This window comes from Cygnus olor, chromosome 1 (genome assembly GCF_009769625.2).
Source record: "Cygnus olor isolate bCygOlo1 chromosome 1, bCygOlo1.pri.v2, whole genome shotgun sequence".
Taxonomy (NCBI): Eukaryota; Metazoa; Chordata; class Aves; order Anseriformes; family Anatidae; genus Cygnus; species Cygnus olor.
The window spans coordinates 202134705-202159797 of record NC_049169.1 but is presented as its reverse complement, the minus strand read 5'-3'; the positions used below and the strand labels follow the sequence as shown (position 1 = coordinate 202159797).

Here is a 25093-nt window from a genome sequence, read left to right as displayed (position 1 = left end):
CTTTGTCAGGGAGTGAAGTGATAGGACAAGGAGGAATGGCTTTAAACTACAAGAGGGTAGGTTTAGATAAGATATAAGGAAGAAATTCTTCACTCAGAAGGTGGTGAGGCCCTGGCACAGGTTGCCCAGAGAAGCTGTGAATGCCCCATCCCTGGTGGTGTTCTCTTTATTATCAACTCTAAATCAACTCTTTATTATCAGCAACTCTTTATTATCAGCAACTCTTTATTATCAACAACTCTTTATTATCAAACAACTCTTTATTATCAGCACAAGTGTGGTTTTGTTTGTTTGTCTGTTTTTGAGACTCAGTTTGTTATGCAAGTGTGTATTATGATATATTTCAAAATTCTTATTTGTATTTATGGTATATACCTTCTATTTTTGCAGCATAGTCATGGCTAAAGATTATTTCTTTGATGATTATTTTTATGACAGCTACACCTGTGCATTCTTGATTCCACAAGATACTCAGATATGAAAGAAATACGGAGGCAAGCTATGGCTAGTAGTTTCTATACAGCCAAATTTGAGTCATGACCAAAATTACCTCATCAGGCTAAAAAGCAGGAGCTGAAACCATTGTGTTCTAATCATGTCTTCTGACATTTCCCCATTATTGTTTGAGCTTCCTCTGAACGTAATCATCCAAGAGCAGAATGTGAAATTTGCTGTCAAAAGGCCAAAATTACAAAACAGCACTGACAGCATTTTAGGCATAAATCTGCTGACTTGATCAGAGGCAGGGATTAATAACTGGGCCAACTTTTTGTTGAGCAGCACAGCTTAGCATTCAGTAGATACCCAAATGTATTGAGCTAGTTTTGCCCATAGCACTAGCTTTCAACTTTATGATCCAAGTTGCCTGTCATGTGTAAAAATACTCAATTTCATTTTGAATGAGAACTTGTCTGATTTCTCACCAGCAGAGCATGCATATATATTTGTTTGACTTTACTGCCTTTTTTTCCTCAATATCCAGGTAAATAATACTGGCAGTAGCTAGCTCTCCCAAACTATTTTTGATCTGTAGGACTCAAGGATGACAAGTGTCACCATATCTTTTTGTGGGTGAAGAAATTGAAGAGGGAAGAACAAATGACTTGCCAAACTCACTCAGCAGCACATTGTCTAAGTGGGGAAGGAATCCATGCTTCCAGCTGCTTTCCTAGTTCTGTTCCAGCCCCCAGGCCACCCTTACTAATTAAAAACCTATTTAGACTTCTTAGATCTGGATTACATTATGTCTAATCTGCACATAGTTAAGGAGGTGCTAAAAGTGTTGCTACAAGGCAAGTCAACAGAAATGATCCAAAAGAGAAGAAGCCCCCTATTTATTTTTTGGTTGGTTCAAAAGAATATGCAAAGTCAAGACTCCGTCATTTTCTCACAGTTGTATTTTTTAATTTTTTTTTTCTGACTGTATGTTAATGTTAAGTTATAAAATGGAGGGACATACGGAGTAGGAAGAATACTTTCAAAAAGGGTTACAATCTCTTTTTAAGATAGTATCAGAACTTTGCTTTATTTTTTCTTTCAAAAATACTAAGCCTAGATATCAGAAAGTTGAGATATTGTTTAAGGATCATGATCAAGCCTGGGATAATACTTGTGAATTAGCATTGGGCAAAGCTAACAAATTCCTACTGATTTTGGAATTATCTTGTAAAGATAAAGTTGCAATGTATACAGCCATAAAACTTAAATCACACCGAATAAGACTTGTCTCTTAATGCATCACTTCTTTCTCTCTTCCTTCTTTTCTTTTATTTTTTAAAACAAAATAGAAATGAAAAAGCCATTAGTATTCTACAGAACCATTACAGAGTATACAAGAAATATGGGATCTTTTTACAGGAAGTATTCTGGAGCACAGCTCTTGAGGTCTCTTATATGCATGTTTATAATTGTCACTTTGCTAGTAACTTTTATTTGTAAAAATTGAGAATTAGAAGCAGATTCTCTTTCTCTGTGAGGAATCACAGACATAAATGGATGTGAGTATTTGCAGGACTGGGCTTCAGATACACACATATTAATATTACAATGTCATTTTTTATTAATTTATTTATTTTCTGAAAAGTAAATTGTTAGAGGGATTTAGAATTGTGTAAGTACCAGTAAACATGGTGTCTGCATGTTTATGCATTCTTGTGTGTGCTTGTTTGTCCAAGGGAGAGACAAATCTGATGCATGGTACATAGAAATCGAGAACTGGAATACCTGGCACACTTTTTCTCAAGTGCACTACCTTGATTGCTTAGGAAATTCTTCTTTCTCTGGACCTGAGTTTTCCTGTCAGTAAAATGCATATTATTATGCATCCTTTGGGGTATATTTTCAATTTACAGATGGAAAGTGCTATATGAGATGTAGCTGTTATTATTTATTGATTTCCATCATAATGAACAACTTTTTAAACAAGTAACACAAAAGCAGATATACCTCAGTCTGGGGCAGTGATAAAGCTGCTATGTGATTTTACAATTGCAAGTTCCTAATAATGTCAAACCAGAGTTTTTTGAAAGATTCTCCTCTATTAGATTGATCATGCAAATGTTATTTGCTTCAAATCTGCCAGGATTAAAACCTCTTATTGCTTTGTCTAGGTCTTTTATTTTTTAATTGGTTCATGTAGAACTTTTAAGAAAAAAAGGTACCATATGAAGTTTGATTGCACTTGTATGTGCAGTATTGCTATAAATGAGATAATAAAGGATCTTCAGAGTTTTGTCTTTTAATTAATCTATTATTTAATTTAGTGAGGATAACTCCAGTGAACTGGAATTAATAGAGATGTTTGAATTCAGCCATGAGGAAAAAAAATGGTCGCTGCTTAGTTGTTATTCTCCAATTAACAGATTTATATCATTTATTAAATGGTTTAGTCAGGCAGTAGCAAGCCATTGTTTCTTAAGCAAAATATAGTATGCTGAAGATGACTTGAGATGTGTACACACTAAATCTTTGAATGGATAAACATTATCACTTTGTTTCTGTACAGAGAGCCTCGAAAAATCATCCTGCACAAGGGCTCCACAGGACTTGGTTTTAACATTGTGGGAGGAGAAGATGGGGAAGGCATTTTCGTGTCTTTCATCCTAGCAGGCGGGCCTGCTGATCTCAGTGGAGAACTGCAGAGAGGAGATCAAATTTTGTCTGTAAGTATTTGTGTTGGGCTTTGCTGACAGATTGCTTAATCTTGTTCTTTGTCTGTACTGCAAAAGACACACAAAGAAGGCTTCATAAAGCCTTTTTGGTTTCTATTGTGTGAAATCCAAGCTGGAAACAGTTCATCACTGAGTATTTTGTTTATTTACTCTTGCTTTTTATACCATTTGTTCAGGTTGTTAGCTGCAGTGAGACTTAGCTCTGCTTAATATTACCTACAGTATGGCAACACCACAGTGAGGACCTCAGCATTCCTTAGTTTAGCCCATCATCCAGTTCCATTTTGCCCAAAATGCACTACATAGTCAGAAGATATTTCCTAATTTTAGCTTTTCTTTGAGGAGGAATAGTAGGATGAAATCATCCAGGCTGGGGGTGCCATCTAGTGTGCAGTAAACTGCTTAGCAACTGCCCCAATACAATGAGGCGATTAACTAGGTTATGTTAATTATCTCTGTGCCTCTAATGAATTTGATGATCACTCTGAAATTTATTTTGAAATTTTATAGGATAAGAGGCTTTGTAGCCTGAGGTTATATTTTGCATATTTAGTCTCAAAAACATCTATGAAATTTTTCTTTCATGTATGTGTTGATAGTATGCAGTTCAAAAACAGCATTTAGGCTCTGTCTTAGGCTCTGTCAAGTAATTGAACATCTGACTGAAACAATCTGAACATAAAGGATTCTGAAGGGCAATAAAAGCCTTGAGAGTGTAGTTAAGTATCCATTCACATTATTCTGCCTTACAGAAAAATGAAAACAACAACAACAGAAAACAACACCAAGAACAAAACCAAAATCAAAACATTATACAAATTGATACGCTTGGGCCTGTTTCATGTAAAGTACATAAATAGCTTTAAGGCAAAGAACTGAAGCCCAGGAATTACTCATCCCAGATGAGTCACCAGCCCATGAAGCTGCAGTGTCACACTCGTTCCCACTGTTGCGCTTTCTGTTCCTGACATCTTGTATCTGGGGCTGCACTTGGGTTAGTGGCAGGGGAAGAAGATGGCTGTGGACTGGATGGTTTGTGGCATGGTTATATGGCAGGTTCCTGGTCAGTGTGTGACTCCCTTCAAGGGGGAGCTGGAACTGCTTTTCCTACATTGCTTAGGCATGTCTTGACCTCTGGCGTTTCTATGACTAGTGAGTTTAACTTCTGCATGTTGAAGTTTACGTGTGAAAAAGTAACAAAGTACAAAGTACAAAGCTGCTCCTTTGTAATATATAGAAAATCTGGTGAGCTAACACTGAAGGGATACAGTAACCTGAAATTGTGGGGATCCACTGTGGGTTAACCCAGCAGGCAGCTCAGCACCACACAGCCATTCACTCGCTCCCACTGCGCCCTGGGTGGGATGGGGAAGAGAATCAGAAGAAAAAAAGTAAAAACTTATGGGTTGAGGTAGAAAGAGTTTAATAGGACAGAAACAGAAGGGAAAATAATCAGAAGAATGACAATAAAAAAATGCATATATATAAAAATTGTGCACAATGTAATTGCTCACCACCCACTGACCAATGCCCAGCCAGTCCCTGAGCAGTGGTTCCCCTGCCCATGGCCAAAACCCAAGTTTAATTTTTCAGCCTGACACCATACGGTATGGGACATCCTTTTGGCCAGTCTGGGTCAGCTCCTGGCTGTGTCCCCTCCCAGCTCCTTGTGCACCCCCAGATACCTCACTATTAGGGCAGCAACAGGAGATGAAAGTCCTTGGCTCTAGGCAAGCACTGCTCTGTGACGGCTAAACGTAGGTGCATTATTAGCATTATTTTTCTCTCAAATCCAAAACATGGTGCATACCAGCCACCATGAAAAAAATAACTGTAAACTAGACGAAACCAGGACAGGATCATAACACTATCTTTTATCTTGATCTGCTCCTTGCAAATAGTTAAAGAGAAAGGACAAGTAGAAGACATTTATGTACCTTGAAGAGATCCCTAAATAAGTTCATAGGGAACTGCAAGAAAACCGCAATAGAATCTTACAATGTTATCAGCATGGAGAGATAAGGAAAGCAAATGCCTGTGCCAACAAGAATACAGACAAGGAACATGAGGAATAGAAATGGAAATTTCTTTAGGACGCTTATTTCATTTATTTTTCTTTGGCTAGATGCAGCACAAGAAGGCTGAATAAAAGAGCACTATGAGATTGGAGCCTTCACAGTACATTGTATTCAGAAATCCAGCAGCTCACATACAACTTTAAAAGTCCATTTTGTTTTATTTTTCAGCAGGCATATATTTAGCACTGTGGGATACTGCCAAAGTTGAATTTTTAATTCCATTTTTTGTCTATTTCACAGCAATGTTTTCATAAGTTCTAATTAAACTTACCAGTGTCACTGCAGCATTTACTTGTCATGCAAGAGTAGTTTGTTTGTTCATTGAACAGAGGGATGGAAATTATTACTAAATTAGACTGCATATATATCCCCAGGCAATCACTAAGTCAGGCACTGCTGACTTATTAAGTCACAAATAACTGTTATGAATCCACTTTTCCCATGCTCAAACAAAACAAATGTCATGCACGGGCTAATTTTAGAGCTGATTAATCTTAGGCCATTGTCTGGTGAAGGGTCCTGGACACCTTAATTTTATCAAGCTGCACAGAATAGGCCTGTTTCTCTCTGTCTATTCTTACTTGTCTCATCCCTCAGAAACACTTACTTCCTTACTATTTCCCTACTTGTTTCCCTACAGTTTACCCACTTGTTTCACAAAACACGATAGATGTGGTTTACCAAGAACTAATAATGCACACCAAGCTAGTATATCAAATTAAATTGGGGTTTGTTAAATTTCTTCCAGACAGGAAGCAGCATAAGTGATTTGAACTTTGGAGACCTGGAATGAATTCCTGATTTTTCTGTTGTTTTTCCGTGACCTTGGTCGAGGTGCTTTAATTTTCAAAGCCACCTTCTCCAATGTAGAAGAGGAGAATCACAGCACTTCCATAATTCATGCTTGTGCTGTAAATATGGCAAAATGTTGACTAGTTGAGAGCTGTGTATACTCACCTTCAGGTGGGTACCTGTAAATATACTTTAAATAGACTGCAAATCCATGAGTAAGTCCCCACAAAGCTAGAAATATGCACTGCCTTTGGGTGATTCACTGGATGCATATGTAGTCCCAGAGTCAGCCTGTAAAGCCTGACGTCCCATAACTTTTCTGCCTCATTTTCTGCCTTCTCACTGTTGAGTGACAGAGAGGGGCTGTTATGTGACAGAGTCCAAACATCCTCCAAGGGGCGCTATGACATATTATGGGCAAGGAGTGAAATTTGAGTTTATTTTTATTAAACGCCACCAGGTGGCATCACAGGATCAATAATGACAGAAATCTGACTGCTAAAACCTTAGGAAAAACAGTGATAGCCATATTCTCATTTTTTCAGTTAATTGACTGGAAATGTTTAAAACTTATCTCAGAAAGCAGGCTGATATTCCAAATGCTTCTGTGCAAAGAGACAAAAATGAGTCATATCTGAACCTTGAATGCAAATTGAAGAATAATGGAAAATGTTCTCTTTCAAATGGCAAACATTTCAAATACCAAAAAGTGATTTATAAAGTTACATTTACGAAAAACTGTTTTTCCCCTCTAAAAAGTGGTGTTTTAAACGCTGTTTTTTTCTTGCTATACTTCATTATAGTCTTGTGAGTTCTTACCAAACTAATCATTTTCTTTTTGACTTCCAAATGTCTTTAAAAATGTGGTAATGCGTACATCAGCAAGGTTCACCAGTATGACAGAGTATGTCCCTCCCACTAGCGTTGTCCTGCTATTAAGTAAAATATAAATGTTACCAAATAGCATCTTGAATACTAATTGGGATAAAGAACTGATTTGCTAGGTTCTGCCTACACACAGATTAGCTTTTCAATCAGAAGTGTACAACACAAACAGAACAGCTAAAAATACCAATGGAAGTATTTCCATTTTATAGCAGTGGAAATGGGATGCCATTATGTTAACTGATTTCTTTAAATTAAGGCAGGAAGTCTGGGCCAAGACAAAGTTTATATACTGCTTGAACTCTGATCTAATTCCAAGTTCTTCATCTGTTAGGAAAATGAGGTCTCTAGTATAAATAAAACGTATTTTTCCTTGATGCCACTCTTGCAATTTGAAATTCCAATTCCAACACTGAATGATATTTTGTCTATTAAAATAGAAATGGGAACCCAGTGTTGTTTAGTGAAAATCAGTTTGATGAGCACAAATGATTTCGAAGAGCCATAAACATGATGACCACACCTTGTACGTGTATCCTAACTGACAGAAAACAGTGCAAATCTTAAAATTTTAGAGAAGAGGCACACACATTGTAAGTTTTGAATACATTTTAAGTTTTAGGGGAAATACTGGGAGGGATAGGGGGAGAAATACAGTCCTATTAATTAGAGCACATTGCTCCTTGAATTTCTTTTCTCACATTTTTTCAAACACTTTTATGATTTTTCCAATAGACTACATCAAGTTAAGTATGTGTGTAAATGAAAGAATTTAAGTGCATTAATAGCCATAGGGAAGTAACAAGTCTTAACTATTGAAATGATTGAATTTTGTGTCGTTGGGCAAGACTAAATTTCAAATTAAGATACTTAAAGATAGACATACTTTCTGGGTGTGTATTTCTCATTAAAATCAATAAAGACTAGAGATTGATTCACCTGGCCAACTATGAGGTGTCTAGAGCAGGTTGAACTGCTCTGTAGCCCTTATTGCCTGTATTGATTGGATATCCATTGACTATAAGCTCAAACACTTATCCTGTGTGTGCATGTCTATATTTAGGCATCTTAAACTGAATTTCACATTTCATGTGTTTGCCTTTACAATATAAGTTTGATTTTTCACCTAATACTGTGTTTGATTCATCACAAAGAAATGCAAAATGTGTGTCATATAAACAGTATCAGTTTTATTTTATTCTCCTACATAAATGCTTTAGTACCTTGTGTCTCACAGTGGCAGGATTAAGTGTGGCTGCTATCCTGAAAGCAGTCAAGAGAAAGAAGAGACTGCTTGCTATGGAGCAAGTCTGCTGCTCCCAAGCAACACATCCTGCCAGTTACATTAAGGAGATAAAACGTTTTCTGTAGAGTAATTGCTGAATAAGGGTGGGAAAAAGAGTAGAAAAAGAACAGGCTGCACTGCGAAGATGCAGGTAGTACTCTCCTAATGCTTCCATTTTCACTGGTATCTCACCTGAAGCAGATGAACAAAATCAGACAAATTCTGTGTGATTTTCATCTTGATCTAGCATAGTATTCGTCATGAAGTATTCGTACATGGGGAAAGATGGTATCTGTTATCCGCTGCTACTTTCTGAGAATCAAATAGCTACATACTGGGAAAAGGGCTACCAGAGATATTCTGCAGGGATTTCTGTAATCTTCTCATCTGGTTGATGGTATTATATATAGCTAGTTTGCAAAACCGGTATTTCAGCATCTCAATTCTGTATTGCCTTTGGTTTTTTATACAAGGTTTTTCCTTGTAGAGGGAAGGTCATCTCTTATATTGATCAGATTTTATCTTCTGTCTGTGCATTGTCCTGCTGTCATTTTATGTGAGAGGTTTGCTTTTCCTTATGAGCTTCTCCTTCTACTTAGTTCCTCCCACACAACTCCTACCCACCTTCTCACACACATCTGTAGCAAAAATAAAATACACTTAAAAAAAAATAATGTTCTGCAATTTCTACTCCAAAGTATGTGCATATAGAGCAGGATAGACCATTAGAACTCTGTACCTATTTATAGCAATATTTATGCTCCATTTTGCTGCAGTTGGAATTGACCTTCCGATTGACTTCCCTTACTTTGGTGCAGAGAAGCTTTCAGCTTTCTAATTTAAAATGGCTTTTTGCTCATGGTAAAAGCAGTAAAACTACTTATGGCAAAGAGTGCATTGTGTTACCTAGTTACAAACTAAAAAAAAAAAAAAGTCAAATACTATTTAGTTTTGCTTCTCAGATTTTTTTTTTTCAAAATTGCAACTGGCTTGGAAAATGTTTGAATCATCTCCACTCGGCCCAATCCCAAAACAGGCTTTATGATGGAGATTGCTATGGGGCACGGAATCCTTTCTCCATGGAGCATCAGTCACTTTTGTGTAATAGTGTTAGGATTATGAGAGGTACTCCCTTTGCCATATAGCACTTGCCTGCAGAGGCACTGACCATATCCTTAGGGTGCTTACTTTCCTGTGGTGTTGAAGATGATGTAAAGTTTTTGATGAAAAGTTTTTAGAAAGTTATGAAATTTGAGGATGATTCAGAAATGGTAGTAGGTCTCTAAGAGTCCTCCACCTATTTATGTTTACGTGAAGTCATCCAGGTGCACAGCATCCCAACCTTGTAAATGATCTCAAATTCACCTTTTACAATGTGTTTATTATCTTCAGATATATGTCCAGTATTTGCTGTCATCATGATAAATCAAAAACATTTCACATGACAACACTGAATCACCATTACAAAATTTCTGTACAAGATGAGATTTTTAGAGGTACAGAAGGCAACTGGATACCTAATAAACAAAAGCTGGGTGCTACTGCAAATCTGTGCTTTTGAAAATCCTCTCTTTTATATATTTAAAGAGGTGGCATCATCATCATCATCATCAATTAACAAAATGCCTTGGAGTTTAATTTCCATGTCAGGAAAAATCTAGCATTCTCCTTGACCATGAAAATTGACTTCAATGAAGTATGAGCTGTGTCTATGTAAAAAACATCATCTGCAAATACTTACCCTTGGATAAGAAAGCTGGTAAAAGGCTGTTTTTTAGTGCTATTGATAAATATATATGATCTGATGACTGGCTAAGTTGAACTTAGACATATTCAACCTCAAAACATGATGCACTTGTTTTGTAGTCAGGGTAACTGGATTATATTGCCATAGAAGCTAGTAGACTTGTCACTTTGGGACTTCAAAATAAAATAGATGGCTTTCTAAAATACAATCTTAATGGAGCTTCTAGGGAAAAATTTACCACCTGTATGCTAGACTAGTATGTGCATTAGGTGACTGTAGAGCTACCTTTTGTCTTTTATTAATCTACAAATGTGTCTTCCTGATGGATTTCTCTTTTTTTTTCTCTCTCTCCCTTCTGTTTCCTTTCTCCCTTTCCTTCCCTTCCACTATTTTTCTGTAATATATAGTTTATATTGCAATTTCCTTGATGCAGTAACTGCTTACTTAAGTCTTTGATATTGCCAAGCACGATTAGAACCTGATAAATGCTATTAACAATTCTCATGAATAAGATATGTCTCTTTTTGCCAAGCAGTGTTAGCTATCAGACCTCTCAGTTTTGTCATGCAAAGCTAGCAAATTGGCCTAGACCAGAGCCCATGTATTTTTGCTGTGATGAAATCATCAGTTGCCTCTAAAACATTCATTTTGTAATTGCCTCAATGAGTAGGAATGATCTGATGCCAGACTGCTTGCTCTTCAGCTCCTAATTGTTTAAGGAGGAGTTCACATTCACTTCAAGGATTCTAAATTAGAAAAATTTGTTTCAAGATTGTCGAACAGAATTATATCACATCTGATATATTGAGGATTTGGGGTGAGCTTTATAGCCTTCTGTGTAGCCTTAATGTCACTTTCACAATGAAGGGAAAATAAAAATAGAAATTTGAAAGCCAAAACTACTACTGATGGACAAAATGGCTACATCCCTGAGTGTTATTCTTTCAGAGATTTTTCCCCAGACTGGACTTGTGCTTAAACAAACTAGACTCCAGGCATCATTCTGCTCTATTGCCCTGTAGGTTTCGTGTTCTTGAGTGATTTAAAAAATGATTCTATGACATGAGATGCATAATAATAGAAATTGGCCAACAATTAAGTATTAAGTAGGGTATTTGAAGGATATCTGCAGTAATTTCTTGGAGAAGATTTTGGGGATCCTTAAAAAAAAAATATATATATATATATATATGTCTTTTTGCTGAAGAAGCAAGCCACTGTTAAAAACAAAACAAAGCAAAACAAAAAAGCCAGAACAACTACAGAATACAAGAGCCACTTCCTTTCCATTGTTTTTTAAAAATGTATACTATATTTGAGACTACAGCTCATCATCTATTCAAAGAGTCTGTGTCACATAATCCTACTCTGTAGAGCCACAAATAACTATGAACATTGTGATTCAGGCAGTTTTAATATTAAAAAAAAAAAAAAAAAAAAAAAAAAAGTGAGCACTGAACAATTCATTTAGAGCTGAACACTTCACCTACAGCCAAACATTCCAGTTAGACAAGCTACCACTGAACCATTCAAACATTGCCTCATGGTCACTGGCTTGAATTCAGTATAGATTTGTTGTGACACAAGACACAAGATGTCATCCCGCATCTCACAGGCCATGTTATCATAGTCTGTGAACATGGAAATATGGAAAGCCTGTCAAGCAGAGAATAGGGCAAGGATTTCAGTTTTTAAATTTGCCACTAACTCACTGGTTGGAGTTCAACAAGTTACCAATGCCCTACTGTCTCTAAGCAGCCTCTAATATTGATTTAATTTTTTATTCCAGTACCTGAGTAACTTTTACATATTGGCTTCAGCTGGAATGATCATTCTTATCATCTCTGAGTTACAAGACACTTAGTAAAATGGAAACCTTTACTTCATTTCAAAAACAGGAGAATTGCAAGAATTAGTTCCATTCATATCATTGTTTGAAATTCAAATGAGAAACAAGAACACTACAACATTATGAGAAAAACTAATCAAGGGTAATTTAGCTATATGCATATTTTGGTAGGAAAAATTCCTTTTAGGACTGTGTGGAAACCAAGATCTATGCTATAACTGCTACCAGCAGGGGAATGCCTATGTGACCCAGGCTGAGAGTAGGAGACAGAAATCCAAGTGCTGAAAACAGAATTAGGGAGAAATAGGATTAATTCAGAAAGTCAAGAAAATGAATGAAAGTAGCAGTTGTGTAAAGTAAAAGCTGTAGGAGGGAGGAGGGACAATCTGGTATTTTATCAGTTTGGAGTAGGAAGATAGTACTAACTGTAAAGGAGAGTGAATATATGAAGACAGACTTTGGTGAGGAGATTACATTGTAGTAAGATCCATGAAATTATGTGGTGGTATTTGAGTGACCAGGAGGGAGGAGGGAAAGTAAATAAAACAGCTACTAGGTTTAAATTTAAGATGTGGTGATGAGCATTTTAACTTAAATGAATATTCCTAATTATTAAGACTGATGAATATTTTGTATATAAAATAAATGGAAAATATGAATATGTATTTAAAAATTAGTTAATAAATAGTGGTCTGCACTATTAGCCAGTATGGTATACATATATGAATTTTTTCACCATTAACAACAGTTGTATGAATATGAAAAGACTACGTGTGTGTCTCTGATTAGACTTTACCATTTAGCAATGAGATAAAATACCATTGATCAACTTGTAGTTGCAGGATCACATTGGCCCAAGTCAGTAATGGAGCTAGCTGGTAGCTATTTAGTGACCCAAGTGAAGTAAGTTTAATGTTCTTTCAGGCTCCTATAAGTCTACGTGTCCTTTTCCAAAGCCATAATTTATTTCAAACCCAGATTAAACAAGTTTTAAGGAATTCTAATGGAAGTGAGAGGAAATGGCTCTTAAACTATCACTGTAGTGAATGATTTCAGTGCAATTACTTTGATTTCAAAGTTTGCCAATCTGGTATCATTCACAAAGACTACAATTACATGGAAAGCACTTCTATAAGGAAAAATTCTGTTTCATTTAAATTACAAATTTAAATTTTACAGTTTGGGTTAAAATACAAGTCTTTGACTATGGTTATAGACATAACAGGTACTACTTGGAATGATTTATGTGATCTGGTGAACCATAAAGCTGGTTGGTTCCTATAGTAAAAGGCAGCGTGTGCAAGACACCACTTCAGTAACAGGATATTTATTCCTGCTTTAAAGATGTAGTGCTTTGATACCTCTTTCAGCAGGTTTATCTCTTGCCTTAAACTTGCTGGCAGGAAAAGGCATACCAAGTGATACAGCTTGTACCCCCACAGTGTTTCTTGTTTTCCAGACAGAGGAGAATTTGCCTCTAGAATGCCCAGCTCATCAGAGCATAAAGACCGGCATACTAGAGGCAGAAGTCATAATTCTAAGGTAGAAAGACAAGAATTGACAAGGTCACTGAAAGTGCTGGCCCATAAAAAGAGAGAAGGAGAACATGGTATTGTGTTTTCAGTGGAGTCAACGATAAGGTAACCACCGTCATAGCATGTCCAAGCTAAGCAGTTTTAACTGATAGGAATAAAATAAGGGCATGGAAAAAGAAGAAGAAAAGTGAGAGAAGAGCAATAAAGTGCATCTGAATATTTAAAACAAGGTAGGCTAGACAGTGAAAACTCTTTTCCCCATGTGCATTTCTCCGTTCTTTCTATTTCTAAGCGTTTTCTTGTCGAGCAAAGCAAGAGCTGGGCTGTGCCAGCGGCCAGGAGCTGTCCTCCGTGCTGAGCAGGCCTCGGCCGCCAGCTGGAGGCTTCGTGTAGCGAGGAGGTGACAGGTCGCTGCTCAGCGAAGGGCTGTATTTTGGCAACATGCATGAGTTTCTTTGAATTCTTGTAATTTTTGCGGGATTATATCTGTTGTCTGAGTGCTGTGGGACATTGTGTAGCATGATTATGCCACCTCCTCATGAGGAAAGCCTTCCCCAGACGTGTTCAGAGCAGGTCACCCCTAATGTGTGTTTTTTACAGTGTTCCCCATCTTGCTGGAAGACCATGCTTCCAGCACCTAAGGGGTGATGCTGTGTATTCCGTTTCCAATGACTAGTCAGGACTGCTGGAGAACATGGCTCAGCTTTCCTCTCATCTTTTGTTAATGACCTTGAGAATGCCTAAGTCGATATGCAAAGTTAAGGCAGGTGAATAAGGTTCTTTGTATTACCTCTTAATGCAGTCAGTGGGAATTCTGGCTGTAAGAGTTGTTCTTAGTCAGACTTCTGTTTACTTTTTCAGATGACAAAAACTCTTATTTTATCAGTTAAAAAATAAAAGAATTCAACCACAACTCGAAAAAAAAAAAAAAACTTCTGTATTATTCCATGGTAAAAAGGTGCTTTTCTTTGCTATTTACCTTACTCTATAAAAGCAGGTACAATGTCACTGACAGTTCAAAGCAGAAGTGAAAAGAACTCCTTTATGTTTTCCTCACTAGAGAAGGGGTGTGTTTTTCCTTTCCTGTCCAACTCATCAAAAGATGCTAGGCATTCATTTAATCACTGTACAAAGATGAAATAAGGTAGTTTAAGTAAATAAATGTCAATAAAAACAGATATTCTGCGGGACTTTGCTGTAGTTGAATGACCTACATGTGGGTCATGCTCAAGTTAACATAACAGGAGAAGACAGTCAGACTTGAGTAAGTCGTAAAATGACACTGTTCAGAATTGAACGATTTTATGCTAATATGGGCTACTCAGATATTTTAAGGGAATATAGCCAGTTTTAGAAGAATGTGATCTATACAAGAAATATATGCAATCTTTCATTTAGAATATGATTTAGCATTTAATGAAGTAAATAGTGCTTTTGTCTGAGTCAATGAATTCAAGGACAATTACTGTAATTCCTATGAACTATAGTTGTATTTTTTTTTCTCCAGATCAGTTTAATTTCGTCTGTAGTTTTAAACTATAATCTTTCATCACAGAACTTCTCTTTGTTTGTAAGCATTTTAACCACTTTTTGTCACAGCATACAGGAGAGACAGACATCTGTATAAGCTGGAGGCTCTTCTTATTTCCATTATGTCAAATTCATTTAGGCGTTAGGCACTGGAAATTGTGCAGTCAAATTCATTCTAAGCTAGGGCATCAGGATTGTGCAGTCAAGCTCAGAACAACAAAGTGCTACTTTGCTTATTGTATAATGCTTCTTAAAGGAAGCTAGCCCATTTAATAGAGAAAAAATAAGACCTTTGAATATACATTAACCTTTCCTACACGCACTTAAAATTTTTCTGGTATTTTTGTTTTATTTACTGATTATTCTTGACAAAAACAACATTAAATTAATTGAAAGCAGCAATTGAAATATATTTTTGAAAGTGAAATTAAATCATTTCAAACAAACGTATCACCATACTCAATTGTTATAATTAATATACTGCTTTGGAGGAAGAGGCAAAACAGAATATTTATTTTACCCTACTGAAAACTCTTGTTCGATTTGGCCTGAGGGTAAGAATTTGATTAAAATGTGTAAATTAATGGCATCATTCATCCAGATGTAATGTTTTTACATGAATATGCTCTTTTTCAATTAGAAGTTCTGGGACTTGATTATGTTTGTTTTTAAATATTGGGAAATGATACTTTTCAGGGCAGAAACTGAGTTAGCATTTACTCTTCTCATTCTCTAGCAAGTCCGACTAGGTGATAGGAAAGTCCTTTCTAACTTTAACATCTATTATTCTGTAGGAAGAACCTGTCACAGGCATTATTGAACAATACAACATGTAAACAGACTCACGCCTGTCTATTTGGCAAAAAAAATGTTTGATTTTATTCTGCAGTTATGCACCTACAAGAGGGAAATCAATGTTTTGGCAATGCAGTGTAGTTAGGTCACTCACCTGCTCAACATATATTTTTTATATTTTTTTAATATATTTTTATCCTTAATGCTTTGTTGGATTTTTAGTTATTAGGTCAACTATAGATAGGACTATTGTTCTGCTGAGGAAGAGCAATAAGCATGTGCTTTGTTTCTCTTTCCTACATTTTTTCCTTTTATCTGCAGAGATATTACTATGATTTATTAATGGTTTTTAATGCTTGCTGTTCTGTTAATACAACTTTTATAGATCACTACGTTGTTTTCATATTTTGATTAAGAGAAGCTTGTGTTCTGAAGTCTACTGTCTTCAAGTTTAAGCCTAAATAAACTGATTTCTAATTTCTTTTTTTCACCTTGTAAAACTGACTGGGTGACATCATCCATATGCTTCTCCCCAGGTCAAGCACTTGAGAATTCAGGAATGTTTCTTTAAGTTTTTCTTCATTCAGTTCATCCTATTGCTTCTTTCTCAGGAGCCTCTCAAGGACTCCAGATACTGAGGAAAAAAAGTAAACAAAAACAAAACAAAACAACAACAAAAAAGGAGATAAAGGCCAAGCTTTGAAGGAAAGGTGACCTGGTTTCAAATTTGTCTTCTTCAGAAACACTGAATCCAGGCTGAGTTTCCTTTATGGCATGGTATAGGCACTGTGCTGCCTATATGACAGAATTCTCTTCAGGCCTCCAGAGACACCAAAGCTGTGACTAAAGCCCTGAGTTAATGAATAGTGCTGGTAGGCCTTCACCCAGTATTAAGGATCATAGTATCATCACTGAGTAAATGTAGGGCACAAAACCCCTTGCTTCCACAGCAGTAGTCTAAATCGCATCTCTTTTTGGGAAGTTTGTATTCTCCACGGTGGTTTTAAACTAAGTCCTAATTGACACTATATTCATCTTTAGGTATTATCAGTATCATGTATTACAATATATTAGATTTTTTGATACTAAGAACTCTGATTCTTTTTTTTTTTTTTTTTTCTTTTTTAGAATGCACTTAACTATTGCCATTTATGATACTATATTCCTAGGCTAAATGTCAGCAAGTTTTTTGCAGGTGTCTTATGTTAGTCTTGCCTTCCACCGAACTTGAGGTTCACATATAGAACTGTGATAAAAGTATTTGAACCTTTGGCTCATTTTTATTTATTTTTGTTTTGTTTTGTTTTGTTTTGGAAGCTTCCACAAGGCATTTCTGCAGCCGTTGCTTTCAAACCAGAAGACAGAACAACTGAGAACTCTTGTGTTAGACAAATTAGGAAGTCTTTAATCTTATATTTGCTCAGAATTTCTTTTCAGGTCCATTAGTCCATTACTTGTAAGTAAAGATTTTCACTTCCCTGTACACAATCTAGATACAAATTATAAAAAACAATATGAATTTTGCATACTTGAGATGAGAAAAATTTAGAAGATAACAGAGTGTATATATCAGCATATAGTGCTTTCAAATATATAAGCCAAACACACTAATATATGGCAATACCAGAATACTAAGTAACTGACACAGCTTCAGATTGTCTGTATGAATGTTAACAACATGGAGACCTGTGCATACCTATTCTCACAAAGTAGTTCTGGCACAGGTATTTGCTTTGAACATTTATTTAGGTATGGTGGTCTTCCAGCCTACACTTCTACTACAAGGTCTCTACCTTGCAATAGGTACTTTGGTGCTCCTTAAAATGTCTCATCCCTGTATATACGCTCTCATCCTCTCTCCTGTCTGCTGAGATCCCTTTGGTACTCTGCTGCCTTGTATGCCCTTCCTGTGCTGCCCTAAAGGGTCTGAGATACCTGCGTGGATGAAGCAGGCATTACCAGCATGGTGGTGGTATTCATACCCTCCACTGTGGAATGCACATATGGACAAAGTAACTCTAAAATTCATTTATTTTTCTGTGAGGTAACTTAAAATTCGTATGAACTGTAGTTGAGAGATTGCAACAAATCATGTTTCTCTAAAATTCTACATCTTCTATAGTTTTGAATGTTATTGGAATAATAGACAGTTAAAATTCAAATCAATTTTTTATTTTTATTTTTATAAATGAGGAGGGGTCATTAGGTCATTTTTGTGAATATAATAGGGAGAAATATTAAACAATCATTGAAAGGAGGGGAGGAAAATAATAACTGCTTAGGAAAAAAAGTGGTTTGTTTTTTTTTTTCTTTCATTGTTGTAAAGGAAAAAAGAGTGGAGAAATGTATTTGCAGACAGGTCTAACTAGCAAAATGTTGAGTCTTATGGAATCACATTTTCCAAATGAAACCTCAGCTAGACAGTTATGTTTCTGTGTACCATTAATGGTTCTATAGCACAGAGCATTTTTCTGGACCAGAAACTATGGGATCTCCTGGGTTTTGAGTTATTGCTATCACAAATTAGCTGCATCTGTTCTCAACTCCTTCGCTGCCATGTGCAAGATAGGGGGATATTTCTAGGCAATAGGAGGAGCGTGTGAAAAGAGAATGGTAGCTGGAGTTTCTGTTCTGGCAGTCCTCCAACCAGTGTTTTTTGTTAGAGATGCTCCATATATCTCCACGTTCACCTGAAGGTATAGACTGGGCTTGCTAGGTCTGGTAGTTTCCTTGCCTGCAGTATTCTGCAGTGACCTTCCAGCACAGCAGAAAATGTAACCTTTAAATCTTATTTTTTAAAAGAAATTGATTGATGAAGAGGCTGCCAAAAATAAACTCAGTAGAGCAGGAAACTCCCTAAAGCAGAGGCCAGATAACAGGGATGGATAAGCATTAAAAACAAACAAACAAACAAAAAGTTTGCAGTGTAAGTGCAGATCTTCATGGGCAGTGTTAGGTAACATCCTCTCAGCCTTTCTGAGTTTGTACCTTCACTTCTGCATCTGGACAACCTGATCTTTACATCCATCAGATATTTAAACAAACAAACAAACCAAAAAAAAAAACCAAACACCTCTATCTTTCTGTCTAATGTTAAACTACTCAGATCTGTTGTTGTTTGCATTCCCTCTGCAGGTGAATGGTATTGATCTTCGAGGTGCTACCCACGAGCAGGCTGCAGCGGCACTAAAAGGAGCAGGGCAGACGGTAACAATCATAGCACAATACCAGCCGGAGGGTAAGCAAAATAATAAACTTAAAGACATATGGTAAAAGATAAGTGCTTTAAAGCCACCCACTTAATAGGATGAGGCTGGTGTAGACAGTGCTTTTCCCTATCATCAGAGTTATCTGGAATGAAAATTCAAGTGTCAGTTCTATTCCTAAGAAGTGACTGTGTTTTTGTCACAGACTTTGCTTTTAGAAGTATTTTATACAACTGTAAGAACTATCTTTAAATGTGCATACAATAAGACAGTAATCAATGTTTACCTGATCAGTTTATTTTTGTTACTGCTTATTCTACATTCTTTTCTGTTTTCTTCTGGAGACAGGTAGTGCAAAAGATAAGAATGAACAGAAATGCCAGGAAGATCTGAAGCTGCTTCAGACAGCCAGATCAGAATTAAGCAAAGATAAGCTCTCCAGCAAAATGCATAGAGCCTCCCTCTACTACCGTTGCATGACTATGTCCTTCTACGTAGAGGGCAATTAGCCCCAGATGACAAGTATTTACAAGAGAAAATGGTAGCCTTGTATAAAAGCATCAACAGGAAATTCAGCAGGAAATAAGACATTCAGGGTAGGATTTATCCCATCCAGGAGTATTACTTTCAGATAGGGGCTAAAGATAGTTTTTCTCCACAGTAGTTGTCACTGTGAAACATTCTCCATGAGAGTTCTGCACCTACAGGTGTCTGTGAAGACTTGCTGGCACCATTTTATCAGTTTTCAGTAAAATAGTTCTAACTAAATTCAAAAGTCCCACTATGAGCCGCGAACCCTAGTTGTTGATTCTGTATAGCTGTGCCCTGCCTAGACCACATGAAAGTCTCAGAAAACACTTGGAGAAAAAACACTTAGAAACACTGCATTTCTAAAAACAGATTCACTAGTCATTTTTTTCAGAGACACTGGGGAGAGGAATTAGTACTGCCAGAGTTTATGCAACATGATACCTTCTTTTGTTTTTCTGAGTCCTGATGATAGCACACAAAAAGAAAAACATCTTTTATTTATCAAACTTAGAATTGTGCTTCAGATCTGGTATCATGCATCCATTTACCAGCTTATCTGCACTTGAGTCACCAAACAGAATAAATTAGAATGTACTAAGAAATATGTAGATGAGAGCAAATGAAATTGCAAGTGCCTATCTTTAGCTAAATAAATGGAACATATTAATACAAAATATGTTAGCAATAATCAGAGTTATTTCAAAGAAAAAGTATTGAAAAGGAATTCCATAAAAGATAGCTATCCTCACTGGATTCTGAATAAAGCCATGCTTGTTAGTTGCGGCAGTCTTGTTTGCTGTCTAGCGATTTTATATTGCAATTATCACCATGGTGTCTGACTACTTGTAGCAATCACTGGCATTTCAGATGTGTTTTATGCCATTGTTAACTCGCAAAGCATGCACTGTTTGACAGATTTTTCCTATTATATTTGAACTTTCAGTCGACGTACTGTTCCCCTACATTCTACCAGCTCTGTCCTATGTCAAATTCAGTTTTGGTGAGCATGCAATTCAAATGATGCTGATAAAATCCTTCAAGTATTATATTACATATTTATTCCATTTTTTCTTATATTGCTGCTCCATTCCCCCAAAACCCTGTTGAGGGCAGACTAATCCCAACTGCGTGACTTGTCTGCAAAGCATAGCCAGTTTTCTGTTTCATCCAAATCATTCAAGACACTCTGAAAAGAGTGGAGCTGGTGAAGAACAGAGCCCAAAAGTTAGCCTTTTTGTAGGAAATGATCTATTTTTTCAGGTAGTGAGAACACTCAGTAATCATCCAGCATGTTGTATCTTGCTGCTAAATGATTTCATGTTAACCTAAGATGCAGGTTAACACAAACCGTGTAGACACAGATGTGAAATGAAGTTTCTCTTTCTTAAATAAATCCCTAACAGCAAAGGAAGATGAAACATGCTTTAAAGCATTGTTTAAGTAGCCTTCACAGAAAATTACTTAGGGATATACAGATCGTACATAAAGACAAACATTCTATGTCAGCATAAATATCTGTTTTATTTTAAAGATCCTGCACAACTCTTCTTCTTCTTTATATGAAATTTACGCCTGATCTCGTATTTACCATGTCTTATCTTGAAGCATAAGAATGGAACATAGTCTTAAAATACAGTCTTAAAACTGTACAGCCGTGCTTCCTTCAGGGGCTCTGCATTTGGAAATACTTCCCAAAAAGTGCCTAAGCAGAGTAGACTTGTAGCTTGATTTTTCCATGTTCATACTGGAAGCGAATTGTTGTTACTACAGCCTCAGTTGTTTTGGAATAGACATGGCAAATATTAACCCATACCATTTTTATCTTTTCTAGCTTATTTAGCATTTAGAGCTTGTTTCAAACAAAAATATTCAGTGAACCTTTATTGATATTGCATGTATTAAGTGATTATGATTTAAGTAACAGTCAATACTATAAGCCAGCTGATGATTAGCAATTAAAGTTGTTAGTAAGGAAAGCTTACTTTCCAATAATTTAGTTTATATCCGGTAAAGCAAAGCTTACTTGTGTTGGCAATAATGCCTCCAAAATTACATCATCAAGTTTGTCGTGCAAAGATGAGGTGAATACTATAGAAACAACTTTCAAATTTTAAATTTCACTTTCCTTGTTTCAAACAGTCAAAAGTTTATCTAAGCTTATAACACCCCTCACATTTATGTATATAGACTTGGAAGCAAATCTCATGAGAATGGCAACTCCTGCAAAAAATCTAGTGCTTGCCATCAACTTGAATAGTTTTTCCTCTTAATACTGTGGCATTTTGGTTTGTCATCCTGTCTGGAATAAACAAATGCAGAGACTAGCACAGTCAAAATATAACAGCATCACAGAATTTTTCAAATGCTGTCAGACTTGTGGTTGGTGATGGCACTTATCTGAACCATGCTGCACTCAGATGAAAATGGTCCTGGAAGTAGGAGAAAATTCTGTAAAAGAGTATGGATACAGTGAACGAAGGGATAATGGAAGATACAAGCAGTGATTTGCATGACAAGGAGAAGAATGGAAGTACAAGGGATATTATAAGGAACCAAGAACTTCTCATTCAGCTTTTCTGCTCTTTAATTCCTGTCTTCCTCATGTACACTCTCCGTTTGTGTTTCCCTCGTATCTCTGAGAAATAAAAGAAGAGACAAAAGAGGAATGAAAGTCCAAACAAATGCAAATTACATGAAATGATTTTTGGCAATTTTATCAGAAGCAAGAGGAAAACAAATCACAGAGATTAAAAATCAGACCTCAACAGCAAGAGTGTGTTCATAGATGTAGGAACAATGCCCATCATTCTGTTTTTTTTTCTTTGTTAGAGTAATTCCTTACTTTTATTTTAAAAAATTATTAAAAAATTGAAAATACCTGTGTACTGTATCTCATGTACACATATATTGTGTAAATGAAGGTCCATTAACGTTGAGCATTCTTACCTCTGGTTATCCTTGTGATTGTTGAGGTGTGTATTCAAAGTATGCAAGTGATCCTGCAGGCTTCAAAAAGATGACTTCTGTGTATTCATGTATTGCTCACATCTTCTGCACGATATTGAATTGAAATTAAAGAGAATTTAAGGACCAAAACTACTTAGAACAAAATTAGAAGGGGAACCAATCCCTCATAATTAGTTTTGCTCTCCAATTTTTAATATTCTCAGAAGCAATTTAACCCTACTCCCAGTCTAGCAACTCTCACATTTCTTTTAAAGGATTGTACAAATATGAAGCTAGTGAGTATACCCTTTCCTTCTGCAAAATAATAGCCTGACTCATCATCATAGGGTGGATCAGTGTGCTCTTGTTAAACAAATATTTGTATATTAAAATGGGAATATATAACACATAGGCAAACATTTTATACATTTCCATGTTTTTATGTAGGACATATTTTGTTTTTAATGGCAACAGTGTTAAATAACAGCCCAATATAGAAGTAATTAAGGGAAAAAAAAAGAAAAAAAAAAGAAAAATAAAACATTTTATCAGTGAAACTAAAACACTAGAAATAGATTAAAAAATGAATTTAAGTTAAAATAGAGACAATTTGTCCTATAAGACACAGTTTAGGAGTTGGGGAGACAAAATACTGGACTCCTAATGAAAATGCTAAAAAGCTTTATTGCAAATCTTAATCTCAAATGTTCAAGTATCTTCCCATTACAGCACTGTGAAAGGGATAGAGTTTAGTCCTAAGATTTTTGCTAAACATTCAGTGTCAGTGGTCTACAAGCTGTGTTGTGCTGCATTGCAGTCTCTCTGCAGTTATTCCTTCACAGCACTCCCTGGAAAAATGTTAAACCAGTCACAAGTTCCAGGTGCTTTCAATCTTTCAACCAAGCCAATTAACTTGCTTTATTAACAGCTGGCATATAGGGAAAACATTCATTGATTACCTTTTGATTAGACCAGCTCATAATGAAGAGGTTAAAAGGTTGTCACAAGTGAGAGAATTTCTGCTTTATCACCTTTGGAGCAAGCTGGTAGCTGCTTGCTTGATGTCACCATGCTCAGTCTGCTGTGCAGTGAGTAACTTCTAGGTTAGAAAAAGAGTATCAGATGGAGATACTGTGATAGGCAGCGTCTGTCTTTGAAGGCACTAGCTGTGGAAATTACTGGAGAGCTGCACTTAAAATTATAAGCATCTCATGGCAGAAAAGATAATAAATGCACTTTTCAGTTCTTTTGTTCCTGAACCTGGGAGGCTTGCACAGTGCCTTGTAACAGACCTAACTTTAATAAGCAGCATCAGCTTTTACAAAAGCATGCTCCTTGTTTTATGCCTTCCTCAGACCTACTGGTGCACAAAACCTGCTCTTAAAATACTAGAGTACAAATCCAGGGGTCATTCTTACAGGTCTTTCTTCCTGAGCAGTCATGGATGTTTTTTAGCTCTTACCTCCATTTCATTCCCTGCTCCTGCCTTGAAAATATAAATGTTTGTCACCTGTTTTGGTACAATGGTCACACATATTCCTGATTCAGGTGTTTAGCCTTTTCAGATGCTGCAGAAATAAGTTAGATATGAAATATATGGGAAGAATAATTAACTGTATTTGTTTGGTTTTTATAGATCTCTTCTGCACTTTCAAATGTGAATGCTCATGTTAAAGGCCCCTTTTCTCAGCTGTTGAAAACTGATATAGCTTAACTACTTGGATAGGTGCATTACAGCAGTTGGCGTTCATCTAGAAGTCCCCGTATCTAATTGCCAAAGAATGCAAGATGCTGAGGTTATATTTCATGCACATGTATTAGAGTATATAACATAATCTAGGAATGACCATGCTGGATCTGGCCAAAGGTCCATTTGCTGAGGATCCTGTTTCAAACAGTAGGCAACAGCTCAGGGAATGAGGAAAGAGCAGGACAAGCATGTTGTAATACTTCCACTGAATGTTGTCCTACTGACCAAAGGGGCTTGAAAAATCTTTTCCTTCTCTTCAGCTGGAACATGTCACCACTGTAAAGATTAATAAAAACAAGAGATGAGAAGTATGTTTTCTTGGTTGTCTTCCTGAATCTCAGTAAGTGAATTTCATTGAGAAACTTGTCAATTTTTTAAGTTAAGAGAATATAGAAGGAAGTAATAACGCAAATGAGAAAGCTGGACTTTATGGTAGAGTATACAGAATATATTACAAAATTCCTTATCTTAAAGTTATTTTTACCTCTCATTCAGGTAGCAATATAAAGGGCTGCTTCCCCCTGCACACTTCTTTTTACAGTGGAGTCTCCAACTTCACTGGTTTCCTTATTAACTGATTCAGGGGGCGTTGTTTTGTTTTGTTTTTAAACCAGTTTACAGAACAGTAGACTCTTTTTTCCAACTGATTAAATGTCAGGCCTCTGCCTCCTGTGATTCTCCATGAAGCGCCCACTGAAGAAAGACTAGCCAGCCTTCAGGTGACAATGGAAAAACTAGTTCTCCTAATGATTTTGGCATGTGGTGCTTTAAGAGAAGTGCAGTAGTTCAGTAAGCAAGAAATTGCTTCTTTGTTGCAGAGGTTTCCGTATAAGTTATGGTGTTCTGCAGTATTACCTGACAATAACTCACAACTTCTTGTAATATATCAAATCCTAGCAAATGATATTTGAATACTTAAAAACTAAAACTCTGGCACTTAAACTAATCCTTGAGTGCTCCAGGTTATGTCAGCAGTTAATGTGCGTGGTTAGAT

At 36.3% G+C, this 25093-nt stretch overlaps 1 protein-coding gene across 1 annotated transcript in view; it reads left to right on the top strand.

Moving 5' to 3' along the window:
- The window catches only part of DLG2 (discs large MAGUK scaffold protein 2), a 1015643-nt gene that overhangs the window by 808401 nt on the left and 182149 nt on the right, over positions 1-25093 (top strand). Inside the window, 2 exon segments of the mRNA XM_040544402.1 lie at positions 3005-3161; positions 18802-18904. Coding sequence (XP_040400336.1) covers positions 3005-3161; positions 18802-18904 — 260 coding nt within the window.